At 39.4% G+C, this 16,018-nt stretch overlaps 1 protein-coding gene across 1 annotated transcript in view; it reads left to right on the top strand.

Moving 5' to 3' along the window:
• The window catches only part of LOC128636458 (cytochrome P450 2A4-like), a 103,389-nt gene that overhangs the window by 71,428 nt on the left and 15,943 nt on the right, over positions 1-16,018 (top strand). Inside the window, exon 7 of the mRNA XM_053689474.1 lies at positions 621-808. Within this exon, the coding sequence (XP_053545449.1) occupies positions 621-808 (188 nt within the window). The remainder of the gene's footprint in view (positions 1-620; positions 809-16,018) is intronic.

The raw sequence follows: 16,018 nt of genomic DNA, 5'->3' as shown, positions 1-16,018 counted from the left end.
GAATTGGTTAGTACTGCTTCAGACTTGAAAAAGGAGGAAATTCTTCTGAAAGCTTGCTATCTTATAAATGTATAGTTAGTCCAATAAAAAAGTATCATTGCTCAATGCAATACTCTTGTTATTTTGATATATATACTGTGTATATATAAACATCAAAGACCTATTAACCAATCTATAAATTACCATTCATGATTTAATATCCTAAAAAAACTTGGGTTGAATTATATTATATCACTGAATTGATCATTGAAAACAAAGGTAATGCAATGAACGTCTTTAATCAAGTAGTGTCTATAAAAACCCTTCTCAAGAAACATTCCCAACTAGTCAACGGGAACTTTAACCTTATTTCTCTATTAGACAAAGTGTAAAAGGAAATTGGAAAAGTAATTGGACAAAATCTCTAAATTACCATTCATGATTCATTATCATTAAAGAAAAAACTTGGGTTGAATTATATTTAGTAGCTGAATTGATACATTTAGGACTTGGACTATATTAATTGAAAAGAAAAAAAAAGTAATGCAAATAAACGTCTTTAATAGTGTAATGTCTATAAAAAAAGCTTATCAAGAAACATGTCCTATTCATCAGGAACTTTAACCTTGTCTTCCTATTAGATAAAGTCCATAAGGAGATTGACAAAGTAATTGGTCAGAATCGCCAACCAAAATTACAGGACAGAAACCAGATGCCGTACACTGAGGCTGTGATCCATGAAATCCAGAGATATATTGACTTGCTTCCAATGAGTGTCCCAAGGAAAACAACACAAGAGGTCAAATTTAGAGGATATATTATACCTAAGGTGGGTGTGTAAGATATTTATTTAATATAATACATGAGAGAGACTTGGAGACTTAAAAATCAAATTAAATATGAACAACAGTAGGTTTATGGTTATATATTATCAGATGTGAAGACAGATACACTAGCCGTTGACTAAGGTACTTCCTCCATTCTTTTTTACATCTATATCCCTTAGTTTGGTTAGGTTGTATTTCATGAAGAAGGGTATTACTCATCTCTCATTTAAAACTTACTGGGCATCTTGCTAGATTCATAATACCCAGTATCTGATACAGTTAGAGAACAGATACAACAAAATCAGAGGGTATGAATTGAAAGGCAAGACAGAAAGCCTGGATATAGATTCCAGGGACCCATAAGCAGGTAGTGTGGTGCACATCTAGTTCATAAAAAGCTGAGCCCAGTGGGATTTTTGATTGGTTGAGATACCATTCCCAGTGACTGAGGCACAAGAGTCCAAGGTATAAATAAAGGTGAGGTACAAAACTGACTGAAGTCAGGGCAAGTGATTAAGTTTTAAGATCATTTAGAATGCCAATGTTTCTCAACTCCAATCCTCAAGTATCCATAACAGGTCAGATTTTCATGATATCTTAAAGGGACAGTCAACACCAGAATTGTTATTGTTTAAAAGATAGATAATCCCTTTATTTACCATTCCCCAGTTTTGCATAACCAACACTGTTATATTAATATACTTTTTATCTCTGTGATTACCTTGCATCTAAGCCTCTGCAGACTGTCCCCTTATTTCAATTCTTTTGACATACTTGCATTTTAGCCAATCAGTGTTTGCTACTAGGTAACTTCACGCGGTCAAAATGCATTCAGATAAGAGGCGGCCTTCAAGGTCTAATAAATTAGCATATGAGCCTACCTGGGTTTAGCTTTTAACTAAGAATACCAAGAGAACAAAGCAAAATTGGTGATAAAAGTAAATTGGAAAGTTGTTTAAAAGTACATGCCCTATTTAAATCATGAAAGTTTATTTTGGACTTGACTGTCCCTTTAACTACCGCTCATGGGAACTAATCACAGAGCAGGCTAGTAACCATGGTTAATGATTAGCTTATTATTTCACCTATTCTCTCTTTAAAATATTATGAAAAGCTGGCATCTTGGGGGTACTTGAGTTGACAAACACTGTAGAAGGCACCAGGATTGGAAGGTTAAAGCGACAGTCTATTCCAGAATTTTTATTGTTTAAAAAGATAGATAATCCTTTTATTACCCATTCCCCAGCTTTGCAAAACCAACACAGTTTTAATAATACACTTTTTATCTCTGTGATTACCTTGTATCTAAGCCTCTGCAGACTGCACCCTTATCCCAGTTCTTTTTACAGACTTGCATTTTAGCCAATCAGTGCTGACTCTTAAATAACTTGACGGGTGTGCATAATGTTATCTATATGACACACATGAACTAGCAACTGTCAAAAACTGTCAAAAATGCACTGAGATAAGAGGCAGTTCAATGGCTTTGAAACTAGAATATGAGCCTACCTAGGTTTAGCTTTCAATAAAGAATACCAAGAGAGCAAAGCAAATTTGATGATAAAAGTAAATTGGAAAGTTGTTTAAAATGACTGCCCTATCTGAATCATGAAAGTTTAATTTTGACTACACTGTCGCTTTAACTTTGGGATCTAGTAGGTAAGGAATTAAAAGAATAGGCCAATATGTCACAAAAATAATAGGGTTCGACAAAGAGTAATATAAAGATTTGAATAGTTCAAAGTTAGAATAATGTTTCACCATTGATAACTAAGATTTTTTACGGACCTTAATTTATTTTATTTTTTTATGAAATCCTGACACATACTTGAGATACTAACAGAAAATCAAGTCAAGATAAGCAATCAAGAGTAAATTCCCATTGTGTCTTTCCTTCCCTTTCTTCCCGTGGTTGTCGCCCTTTCCCACTTATTTTTACCAACTGCCTCTTTTCTCCCTTGACCTTACCATCTCTCGCCTTAAAGGGACACTGAACACAACATTTTTTCTTTCGTGATTTAGATAGAGAATGCAATTTTAGGCAACTTTCTAATTTACTCCTATTATCACATTTTCTTCATTCTCTTGGTATATTTATTTGAAAAGCAAGAATGTAAGTTTAGATGCTAGCCCATTTTTGGTGAACAACCTGGGTTGTTCTTGCTGATTGGTGGATACATTCACCCACCAATAAACAAGTGCTGTCCAGGGTCTGAACCAAAAAATGTCTGGCTCCTTAGCTTAGATGCCTTCTTCTTCAAATAAAGATAGCAAGAGAACAAAGAAAAATTGCTCATAGGAGTAAATTAGAAAGTTGCTTAAAATTGCTGCTCTATCTAAATCACGAAATAAAAATTTTGGGTTCAGTGTCCCTTTAATGGCTGTCTTATTTTCTAAGAAATAGGTCTTTCTGCAATGAAAATTTTATCGCCTAGATTTGGAGTTTTGTCAGTAAAGCCATATGGTGCTAACAAGCCTTTTTTTTCCAGCGCACCTTTAAGACAACACTGGTATTACGTGTTTTCTGAATGGCTGCGTTAGCCTCAGAAAAGAGCGTTGAGCCAAATTTATCTCCACTTCAACCCTCAATACCAGTGTTGCTTACGGTAGCGGTAAGCTGGAAAAACGTGCTTGTGCACGATTTCCCCATAGGAAACAATGGGGCTGAGCTGGCTGGAAAAAAACCTAACACCTGCAAAAAAGCAGTGTTCAGCTCCTAACGTAGCCCCATTGTTTCCTATGAGGAAACACTTTCCTACACAGTCTACACCTAACACCCTAACATGAACCCCGAGTCTAAACACCCCTAACCTTACACTTATTAACCCCTAAGCTGCCGCCCCCGGCATCGCCGACACCTGCATAATATTATTAACCTCTAATCTGCCGATCCGGACACCGCTGCCACCTACATTATAGCTATGAACCCCTAATCTGCTGTCCCTAACATCGCCGACACCTATATTATAATTATTAACCCCTAATCTGTCCCCCCCAACGTCGCCGCCACCTACCTACACTTATTAACCCCTAATCTGCCGACCAGACATCGCCGCCACTATAATAAATGTATTAACCCCTAAACCACCGCACTCCCACCTCACAAACACTATAATAAATTTTATTTACCCCTAATCTGCCCTCCCTAACATCGCCGCCACCTACCTACAATTATTAACCCCTAATCTGCCGCCCTCAACGTAGCCGCTACTATAATAAAGTTAATAACCCCTAAACCTAAGTCTAACCCTAACACCCCCCTAAATTAAATATAATTTAAATAAATCTAAATAAATTTACTATAATTAAATAAATTATTCCTATTTAAAAATAAATACTTACCTATAAAATAAATCCTAATATAGCTACAATATAACTAATAGTTACATTGTAGCTATTTTAGGATTTATTTTTATTTTACAGGCAAATTTGTATTTATTTTAACTAGGTATAATAGCTATTAAATAGTTAATAACTATTTAATAGCTACCTAGTTAAAATAAGTACAAAATTACCTGTAAAATAAATCCTAAAAAGTTACAAATACACCTAACACTACACTATCAATAAATTAATTAAATAAATTACCTACAATTATCTAAACTAAAATACAATTAAATAAACTAAACTATAGTAAAAAAAAACCCCACTAAATTACAAAAAATAAAAAAATATTACAAGAATTTTAATCTAATTACACCTAATCTAAGCCGACTAATAAAATTAAAAAAAAAAACAAAATAATAAAATTCCCTACCCTATACTAAATTACAAAAGTAATCAGCTCTTTTACCAGCCCTTAAAAGGGCTTTTTGCAGTGCATTGCCCTGCAGTAATCAGCTATTTTACTTGTAAAATAAAATACAAGACCCCCCAACATTACAACCCACCACCCACACACCCCTACTCTAAAACCCACCCGATCACCCCTTAAAAAAACCTAACACTACCCTATTGAAGATCACCCTACCTTGAGCTGTGTTCACCCAGCCAGGCACCACTGGTCATCTGATCCGTCCACAAGTCTTCATCCGATGGGGCAGAAGAGGACATCCAGACCAGGAGAAGGCTTCATCCAAGTGGCATCTTTTATCTTCATCCATCCGGCGCGGAGCGGGTCCATCTTCAAGACATCCGACGCGGAACATCCTCTTCTTTCCACGGCCAACGACTGAATTCCGATTGGCTGATAGGATTCTATCAGCCAATCGGAATTAAGGTAGGAAAAATCCGATTGGTTGATGCTATCAACCAATCGGATTGAAGTTCAATCCGATTGGCTGATAGTATCAACCAATCGGATTTTTCCGACCTTAATTTCGATTGGCTGATAGAATCAGCCAATCGGAATTCGAGGGATGCCATTTTGGATGACATCATTTAAAGGAACCTTCATTCAGTCGTCGGCCGTGGAAAGAAGAGGATGCTCCGCGTCGAATGTCTTGAAGATGGACCCGCTCCGCGCCAGATGGATGAAGATAGAAGATGCCGCTTGGATGAAGCCTTCTCCCGGTCCGGATGTCCTCTTCTGCCCCATTGGATGAAGACTTCTGGACGGATCGGATGACCAGTGGTGCCCGGTGGGGTGAACATGGCTCAAGGTAGGGTGATCTTCAATGAGGTAGTGTTAGGTTTTTTTAAGGGGGGATCAGGTGGGTTTTAGAGTAGGGGTGTGTGGGTGGTGGGTTGTAATGTTGAGGGGGGTCTTGTATTTTTTTTACAGGTAAAAGAACTGATTATTTTGGGTCAATGCCCCGCAAAAAGCCCTTTTAAGGGCTGGTAAAAGAGCTGATTACTTTTGTAATTTAGTATAGGGTAGGGAATTTTATTATTTTGGGGGGCTTTTTTATTTTATTAGGGAGCTTAGATTAGGTGTAATTAGATAAAAATTCTAGTACAATTTTTTTATTTTTTGTAATTTAGTGTTTGTTTTTTTGGTAATATAGTTTAGTTTATTTAATTGTATTTTAGTTTAGATCATTGTATTTAATTTATTTAATTAATTTATTGATAGTGTAGTATTATAGTAGCGGCGACGTTGGGGGCAGCAGATTAGGGGTTAATAATTGTAGTTAGGTTGCGCCGACTTTGGGGGGGGGCAGATTAGGGGTTAATAAAATTTATTATAGTGTTTGCAAGGCTGGATTGCAGCGGTTTAGGGGTAGGTGGCGGCGACGTTGGGGGGGGGCAGATTAGGGGTTAATAAATATAATATAGGTGTCGGCGATGTTAGGGACAGCAGATTAGGGGTTCATAGGTATAATGTAGGTGGCGGCGGTGTCCGGTCGGCAGATTAGGGGGTTAAATCATTTTATTATAGTGTTTGCGATGTGGGGGGGCCTCGGTTTAGGGGTTCATAGGTAGTTTATGGGTGTTAGTGTACTTTGTAGCACTGTAATTAAGAGCTTTATGTTCCGGCGTTAGCCCATAAAACTCTTAACTACTGACTTTTTTATGCGGTAGGAGTCTTGGAGGTAGAGTCTGTACTGCTCACTTCTTTCAAGATTCATAATACCGGCGTTTGGCAAATCCCATTAAAAAGATTGGATACGCAATTGACGTAAGGGGATTTGCAGTAGCCTCGAGTCGTGGAAAAAAAGTGAGCGGTACACCTGTACCTGCCAAACTCGTAATACCAGCGGGCGTTAAAAAGCAGCTTTAGGACCCCTTAATGCTGCTTTTTAAGGCTAAAGCAGAGCTCTAAATCTAGGTGAATGAATCTAGATATACAAATCCCAAACGACATGCAGACTAATTAGTAAAGGCTTTAAAAGATTAGGAGAGGTATGCTATCATTTATTAAAATGAAACTTAAGAAGACCTCCCCTTGCAAGAGAAATGCTCTTTACAATGGAGTTATATTCTTTTTTTGAAAGATGTCGACGGTTCAAAAGCTGACAGACAGTTAATAAATATGGTCATTTTAGCGGCTAGATTTTTGATATTCAGGAAGTGGAGATCCCATGAAGCCCCTAGCTTATCTGAGTTTACAAATAATATAAAAATGCAAATGTGTATAGAAAGACAAAATTTAGTACTGGCCTCGGAAAAAGTATTCAGAATGTTCATTAATAAATGGAAGAGAGTAATTCTATCCTGGCCTAGGGCAGGACAGATTCAATTTATGGCTCCCCTAAAAAATATGCCTTTTTTGATAACTATGGTGGCCAAGGAGGTGGTTCCCCCCTCACTGGCTGTGAGTTGTTGTTAGTTACTCTGTCGGCCTAACCTGAATGTCGCTTCCTATTTTTTTTTATTTTTTTTTTCGGTCTGGGTTGGTATTGTTTTTTGGGTAGGTCCAACATTTAGTAATATCAACATAATCCTGCCGGAATAATTCGTTACAATGTAACAGGATATTAAAGAACAGGCAGAGTGGTATCATGCTTACTGGCGAGAACAAGAAGAGGGACAGGTATAGGGACATTTATTTTAGTGTTCACCTTGAAAATGCGATTATGTATGTATAATAACTGGAGTTGTGTCCTCAGTGTATATTATTACAAGTTACAACATGAGAAGCTGCTTCTTCTGTGAAAGGGTTGTTTGGAATCTTTACTTTATAACATGAAGTGTAGGGTAATGAAGATAGTTCTTAGTTATAGGCTTTACAGAAATCTTAAAATAGTTTGTATAGGTCAATGGTTTTTTTTGGTGTTTTTTGGGACAAGTTATTTATTGAGCTCAATATAGAGATGTGAAGAGAACAGCTATATTGATAAAGGGAGTGAATATCTAAGATTAGAACAGGTTCTTACTGTTTGTTTATTTTTTTTCCCTATCTTCTCCAATATAGTGACGCTTTGTTTTTTTTCGAATGTATCAATACTATGGTTAAAAATGAGCAATTATAATTTGCAATAGCATATATGATTGACTTATTACTTGAAACATTTCTGTATTAATATGAAATTCAAATAAAAATTATTAAAAAAAAAAAAAAAGACGACCTCCCATGGGTCACAGAGGGAGGAAAAAAAGTACATATATACACATCTATACATACATATATGCACATACATATTCTACCCAAATTTCAAACTCTAGGTGACTACACCCATTCTCCTCTTAATTTAATTCTCATTATATATTGAGTTGATTTCAATTTCCTAATCAGAGTTTCTTGTTCAGCTTGTTCTAGCTGTAGAATCCAACATTTCCATTTTTCAAAAAATTGCTCAACATTATATTCAAGCTTATACCAAATATCATATTGTTCTATCAGAAACTGATTGACACCCCCTGCTAGCGGCCGATTGGCTGGTACAATGATAAATGCAATGATAAATGCAGACAGCGTATGCTGTCAGCATTTATCGATGTGCGGCGGACATGGTTTGCTATAGCGGATCATGTCCGTCCACACATTATTAAATAGACCCAAAAGGATGGACTTAAAATTGTTTTCCAATGCTTTAAAATGTAATTTCTCCAACATTGGTGTGTCCGGTCCACGGCGTCATCCATTACTTGTGGGAATATTCTCTTCCCCAACAGGAAATGGCAAAGAGCACAGCAAAAGCTGCCCATATAGCCCCTCCTCAGGCTCCGCCCCCCAGTCATTCTCTTTGCCGCTCTGAACAAGTAGCTAGCGCACCAATGCTTGTTACTATGCAACAATTAACGGCAGTAATGGATAATTCCATAGCTAATATTTTATCCAAAATGCCAGAATTTCAAAGAAAGCGTGATTGCTCAGTTTTAAATACAGTGGAGCAAGAAGACGCTGACGAAAAATTTATCTGTCATACCCTCACACCAGTCACAGGAAGGGCCTTTCACTATAGTAGGCAGAGCCTCATTTTGGCGCCATAACTGCGCAGTTTCTTTTGGATGCAGTGCATGCAGCTGCATGTGAGAGGGTCTGGTGATCATTGAAAACGTTCCTGGAAGGCTTCATTTGGTATTGTATAACCCCCAGGGACAGGTGAAGTCGCAGCAAACGCTGTGGCTGGGACTGTAGTGGGGTTAAAATTGCTGATTGATTAAACGGCTCCGGTTTCCTCATTTAAGGGGTTAAAAGCTTGAAAATTGGGGTGCATCTCCACGGAGATGGTGAAGAGTATGTGGTGTTTAGTTGTAGTTTTTTATTCTGCTATCAAGAGTTTGTTATTTTAAAATAGTGCCGGTTTGAACTATTTACTCTAAAACAGAAAGGGATGAAGAGTTCTGTTTAAAAGAGGAGTATGATTTTAGCAGCAGTAACTAAAATCAATTGTTGTTCCCACGCATGACTGTTGAGCCCAGAGAACTTCAGTTGGGTGGAACAGTTTGCAGACTTTTCTGCTCAAGGTATGACTAGTCCATTTTCTAACAAGACTATGTAATGCTAGAAGACTGTCATTTTCCCTCTTGGGGATCGGTAAGCCATTTTCTTAGACTCTTAACAGAATGAAGGCTTATTATGGGCTATACACTGGTTGACACTCTTGTGGGCTAAATCGATTGCTGTATTTAAGTTTTTTATGCAGTTTGAAGTGATTTTCTAAACTTTTAGTGTTTGGGAACGTTTTTAGGCACCAGGCAGTTGTTTAGACACCTTCCCAGTCGGAGGGAGAACTTTCTGATTCAGGAAGAATTTCTCAACAGGCAGAACCTGATGTTGTGACTTTTAAATTTAAGTTAGAGCATCTCCGCGCATTACTTAAGGAGGTACTAACTACATTGGATGATTGTGACTCTTTGGTCATTCCAGAAAAATTGTGCAAGATGGACAAATTCCTAGAGGTCCCGGTGCACCCTGATGCCTTTCCGATACCTAAAAGGGTGGCGGACATAGTGAATAAGGAGTGGGAGAAGCCAGGCATACCTTTTGTCCCACCTCCTATATTTAAGAAATTGTTCCCCATGGTCGACCCAAGGAAGGACACATGGCAAACAGTCCCTAAGGTTGAGGGGGCAGTTTCTACGCTAGCCAAACGCACAACTATTCCCATTGAGGACAATTGTGCTTTCAAAGATCCTATGGATAAAAAATTGGAGAGTTTGCTTAAAAAGATTTTTGTTCAGCAAGGTTACCTCCTCCAACCAATTTCGTGCATTATTCCTGTCACCACGGCGGCGTGTTTCTGGTTCGATGAACTAGAAAAGTCGCTCAATAAAGAGACTCCATATGAGGAAGTCATGGACAGAATTCATGCACTTAAGTTAGCTAATTCCTTTATTTTAGATGCCGCTTTGCAATTAGCGAGATTAGCGGCGAAAAATTCAGGGTTTGCAATTGTGGCACGCAGAGCGCTCTGGCTAAAGTCTTGGTCGGCGGATGTATCTTCCAAGACTAAATTGCTTAATATCCCTTTCAAAGGTAAGACCCTTTTTGGGCCAGAATTGAAAGAAATTATTTCAGACATCACTGGGGGGAAGGGCCATGCCCTCCCACAGGATAGGCCTTTCAAGGCTAAGAATAAGTCTAATTTTCGTTCCTTTCGTAATTTCAGGAACGGACCGGCTTCTAACTCTGCAGCCTCTAGACAAGAGGGTAACGCCTCCCAGGCTAAACCAGCTTGGAAACCAATGCAAGGCTGGAACAAGGGTAAACAGGCCAAGAAGCCTGCTGCTGCTACCAAGACAGCATGAAGGGGTAGCCCCCGATCTGGGACCGGATCTAGTAGGGGGCAGACTCTCTCTCTTTGCTCAGGCTTGGGTAAGAGATGTTCCGGATCCCTGGGCACTAGAAATAGTCTCTCAGGGTTATCTTCTAGAGTTCAAGTGTCAGGACTACTCTTAGAGATTGGTTAATACCATCATCAGACCGTCCCTTTAAGGATTCCAATACATCAATTACTCCACCCTATATAAACACCACATTGGCCCTTCCCTAATTGCTTAGTATTGAAGTGAATTTCTCATTCCTATCCTGAGCCTATCCTGTGAACGCTGTTCACACCTAAGTCTCCCTGCTGCTGCAGAATCACCTGTGAACGCTGTTCACACTCAAGTCACTTTGTTGCTCATCTCTTATTGAGATCGCTGTTCACACTTGATCCGCAACAATCCCCAACCTGCTACAACTCACATTCTGTGTCAGTCTCTTTCCGGATTTACCGCTCTCCTACCTACAACTCGGATCTCCGGTTTCACTAACAGCTCCGCTCCACTTCCAAGTTCTACGCTAACGGCTCTCCTTGCGGTGACGTCACACGCCTGCTGCTCACTGTCTCCGGATCTCCCGCTTACAGTCTGTGTACTCTCTACCACTCCAGATTCAGTAAGTGTGCAGACTTATCCAAGTAATGTTCGCATATCTATTTCTATATTTCACACTTGCCTCAAACTTACTTTGTTGCCGGATACCTCTGATTAACTACCGCTCAGCTTAACCACTTTTCCATTCACCTGGCTTTCCCTCATTCTCAAATTGACTTTTGTTTTCATACCATTTTATGTTTTTCATCCGATTTTACCCCTATCTCAAAGGGTCATATTTTCTGCTATTTTTGTATGTTTGTGCACATACTGTTCCTTTTTATTATGTTGCATTCCTTGGGAAAACTACATTACATTTCTCCCTGCTGCAAATGTTAGTGCTAATTAGCACAGGTGGCAGCAATAGGGTTAATGTACTTGTGAATCCCTATAACAATTACAGCCTGGTGATACAAGGTAACCACTATTGCTTCTACACTTACAAGTGTGGTTCCCTGTATCTTTTTGCTACAAACTATTATAAGTATCTATCTGACTCAGCAGTTGTGGTCTAGTAGTTCATTTGCTATTGTCTGTATTTTTCTAGATATAAGACTGAGCATTGTGACAGAATACTAAGCCCTCCAATTATGGACCCAGCTGAGATCAATGTCCAGATGCAAGCATTAATTCAAAGGGTTGACCTTTTAACTACTGGGTTAAATACCCTTAAAGCAGAAAATGATTCACTTAAAGCCTATATCAGGGACGTAGTGGATAAAAGAATCCCTCCTACAGAACCCCAGGTTAGCCCCCCAGAAAAGTTCTATGGTGACAGGGACCCTCTATAGGGAGTTTAAAAACGCCTGTCTGTTAATGTTTGCCCTCAAGCCACTAACCTACCCTAATGACAGGGTTAGAGTACTCACTACTATATCATATCTTAGAGGAGAGCCACGTACCTGGGCTAATACCTATTTTGAGAGTAATGAAGAGATATTGAATTCCCTAGAGAATTTTTTCACAGCAATGGGTCAACTTTATGAAGATCCTTACAAGCAGCTTACCGCTGAAAATGCTATGAGGGCTCTTAAGCAAAAAAAGAGAGTGGTAGAGGACTATATCACAGAATTCAAAAAGTGGGCAAAGGATTCCCAGTGGAACAACCTTTCCCTCATGAATCAATTCAGATTAGTCCTCTCAGATGGTATTAAGGATGAGCTATCAAGATCAGAGCTCCCTAACACTCTAGAAGAGTTAATGACACTCAGCATAGCTATAGATAGGCGTCTTAGGGAGAGACACCAGGAAAGGTCCAGTCATGACCCTATCTCAAAAAAGCTTGGTACAAGTACACATGTTCAATCATCCAGCAAAAGTTCTACTGAACCTATGGAGATTGGATTCGTAAAAGGACCCTTTATCGCCCCAAGAAAAACTTAGAAGACGTTCTAATAACTTATGTTTATACTGTGCATCTGAGGACCATACAGTCAAGGAGTGTCCTTCCCTCTTGAGACAAAATACAGGGTAAGAACCTTTCTCAATCCTTTTGTTGTAACACCCAGCACAGTTCGTCCACTTATCTAAGATTGCACCTTCTTTTGCAGTGGGATCAGTTGCGTCTACCCGCCTCTGCGATAATTGACTCCGGAGCCACAGCTTCCTACATTGATAAAGATTTCTGCACTACCAATAAAATACCACTAATGAAAAAAAGCTCTCCTCTCTTTTTAAGAGGTATAGATGGGAAACCCATAACCACTGGGCCTGTAGATTATCATACTATTCCTCTACTGGTAACATGTTCTGACCCACCATAAGGAATACTTATCATTTGAACGTTATTTGTTCTCCTGTTTCACCTATAGTTCTAGGCATTCAATGGTTACATACACATAACCCACAGATTGATTGGAATACATCAACACTTACATATAATTCTCCTTATTGTGTAAAAAACCTGTCTCCCAAACAGCATTCTTCAAACTTCTGTAGTGACTGATCATAGAGACATACCTGAGGTTTATAGAGATTTTACAGATGTCTTTAGTAAAAAGGAGGCTGAAAGTCTCCTCCTCATAGGAAGTACGATTGTCCCATAGAGATCTATCCAGGTTCAGAGATTCCCTTTGGACACATATTTCCACTATCAAATTCAGAATTAGAACACCTCAAAACTTATCTGGATGAGAATTTGAAAAAAGGCTTTATCCGACCTTCCACCTCTCCCGCTGGAGCAGGTATATTTTTTGTTAAAAATAAAGATGGGACTCTTAGACCCATAGTTGACTATCGTCAATTAAACAAGATCACAGTGAAGAATCGTTACCCCCTACCTCTTATCCCAGAGCTCATTGAGAGACTCGAAGGGGCTAGATTCTTCACGAAGTTAGATCTAAGGGGAGCATACAATCTGGTCCGTATAAGAATCTGGCGACGAATGGCTGACGGCGTTTCGTACTCGGTACAGCCTCTTTGAATACGTCGTCATGCCATTCGGGTTGTGTAATGCCCCTGCTACCTTCCAGCATCTGATAAACGACCTGTTTAGAGACGTCCTAGACGTATTTATCGTTATTTACTTGGATGATATCCTTATATATTCCAAGACCTAGAACAGCATGTACATCATGTTAGACAAGTTTTATCCAGGCTAAGGAGTAATTACTTGTATGTCAAGGCTGAGAAATGCATTTTCAATTCACAATCTATTTCGTTCTTGGGATATGAGATCTCCCCTTCTGGTATTCGTATGGAGGATAATAAAATAACGGCAATATTAAATTGGCCTACACCAAAGTCTAAACGTCAGGTACAGTGTTTCATGGGGTTTGCTAACTTCTATCGTAAATTTATAAGAAATTTTTCTAAGTTAGCAATACCTTTAACCAGACTCACTAAAGCCAATATACCTTTTAAATGGACAGCTGAGTCACAGGAAGCTTTTGATTTCTTCATACAGAAATTCACTAGTGCACCTATTCTGCATTTTCCAGACCCTAAACTCCAGTATATTTTGGAGGTCGATGCCTCCAATTATGCGATAGGAGCAGTTTTATCACAAAGGGTCGCCATAACGAAACCTCTACACCCCGTAGCCTTCTATTCACGAACCCTAAACACTGCTCAACAAAACTACCCCATAGGGGAGAAGGAACTCCTCGCCATAAAACTTTCTCTCGAACATTGGCGTCATCTATTAGAAGGCACTGAATTACCAACTCTGATCTATACAGACCACCGTAATCTCCAATACCTGAAAACTAACAAGAACCTTGTCCGCCAGACAAGTTAGGTGGAACCTTTTTTTCTCACGGTTTTAACTTCCTCATTAGCTACCGTCCATCCTCAAAGAACCAGAAGGCAGTTGCTCTCTCACGAATGCCGGAAGACACCGATTACTTCTCATCCTCAACAAACTGTTATTCCTTCTCAGAACTTTCTTTGTTTCACTATTGATACTTTACCTCTTCTCATGAAGGAACAACAAACCGATCAGACTAAACCACTTCCCCTCTTACAACGTAATTCAGAGGGTTGCTACTGTTTCCACAACCGTCTCTATATCCACCATCTCTCAGAAGATCTCTACTCGAAGCAGTACACGATTCCCCTCTTGCTGGACACCCTGGAATTGCTAAAAACTCAAGAATTAGCCAAGAGGAACTATTGGTGGCCAAAGATGAGTAGTGATATTACACAACATGTCTTAACATGGTCCTACTTGTACCACTTCCAAGAGGAAGAAACAACCTTCCTATGGTCTTTTACTCCCACTACCAACTCCCAAAAGACCCTGGACTGAAATTGCCTTAGATTTCATAGTCGATTTACCACTATCCTCAAGAAACAATACTATCCTTGTTGTGGTAGACCTATTCACTAAAATGTGCCATTTCATCCCATTCAGCAAGTTGCCTACTTCTCTCGAGACTGTTCAGCTCCTCATCAGTCACGTTATCAAACTTCATGGTTTACCTCACACTATACTAACCGACCGTGGAACTCAATTCTCCAGCAAATTATGGAAAGAATTCTGTAGATTATTCCACATTGATAGACGACTGACCAGTGCATACCACCCACAGTCAAATGGACAAACAGAACGTTGTAATCAATGGCTAGAACAATTCCTGAGGTCCTTCTGCTCTACACAACAACATCTCTGGGCAGAATATCTCCCATATGCTGAGTTCTGCTATAACAATACATTGCACTCAGCTACTAATCAGACACCATTTTACTCCAACTATGGCTTCCATCCTACTTTTCAATTACATCCAACGCAAGATTCTACCTCTCCCACCATTTCTGAGATCTCAAACATCATCTCTTCGAACTTCAAGTGTATCGAGACCTCCATACAGAACGCTAAAATTATGTACAAAAAATACTATGATAGGCATAGAACACCACCACCACAATATAAGGTAGGAGATTTAGTCTGGCTCTCGACGAAAAATCTCAGAATGAATTGTCCCTCCAAGAAACTATCACCTCTCTATGTTGGACCTTATCCAATAGAACACGTAATCAATGTCACTGCAGTTTGTCTCACTCTACCTGATACTTTGAAAATCCACCCAACCTTTCATGTGTCCCTGCTTAAGCCATACCGTGCTCTGAGGGGATCTTCCAAACCTTCCTACGTTCCCCTGTTCAAATTGATCCGAACCTAGAATACGAAGTTCGAGCTATACTGGATTCACGGCTCAGTCATGGCACTCTGCAGTACCTAGTTAGTTGGAAGGGCTACCCTCAGGATGATGATTCCTGGGAACCAGCGACTAACATTTCAGCTCCCAGGTTGATTCTCTCGGTTTCCATCAGAGGAACCCTGAACCGTCCAGCACCTTGAGCTCCGGTGTCGCTCCTTGAAGGGGGGATCCTGTCAGGACTACTCTTAGAGATTGGTTAATACCATCATCAGACCGTCCCTTTAAGGATTCAATACATCAATTACTCCACCCTATATAAACACCACATTGGCCCTTCCTAATTGCTTAGTATTGAAGTGAATTTCTCATTCCTATCCTGAGCCTATCCTGTGAACGCTGTTCACACCCTAAGTTTCCCTGCTGCTG

This window comes from Bombina bombina, chromosome 7 (assembly GCF_027579735.1).
Source record: "Bombina bombina isolate aBomBom1 chromosome 7, aBomBom1.pri, whole genome shotgun sequence".
NCBI lineage: Eukaryota > Metazoa > Chordata > Amphibia > Anura > Bombinatoridae > Bombina > Bombina bombina.
This window is presented reverse-complemented; position numbering and strand designations above follow the sequence as displayed.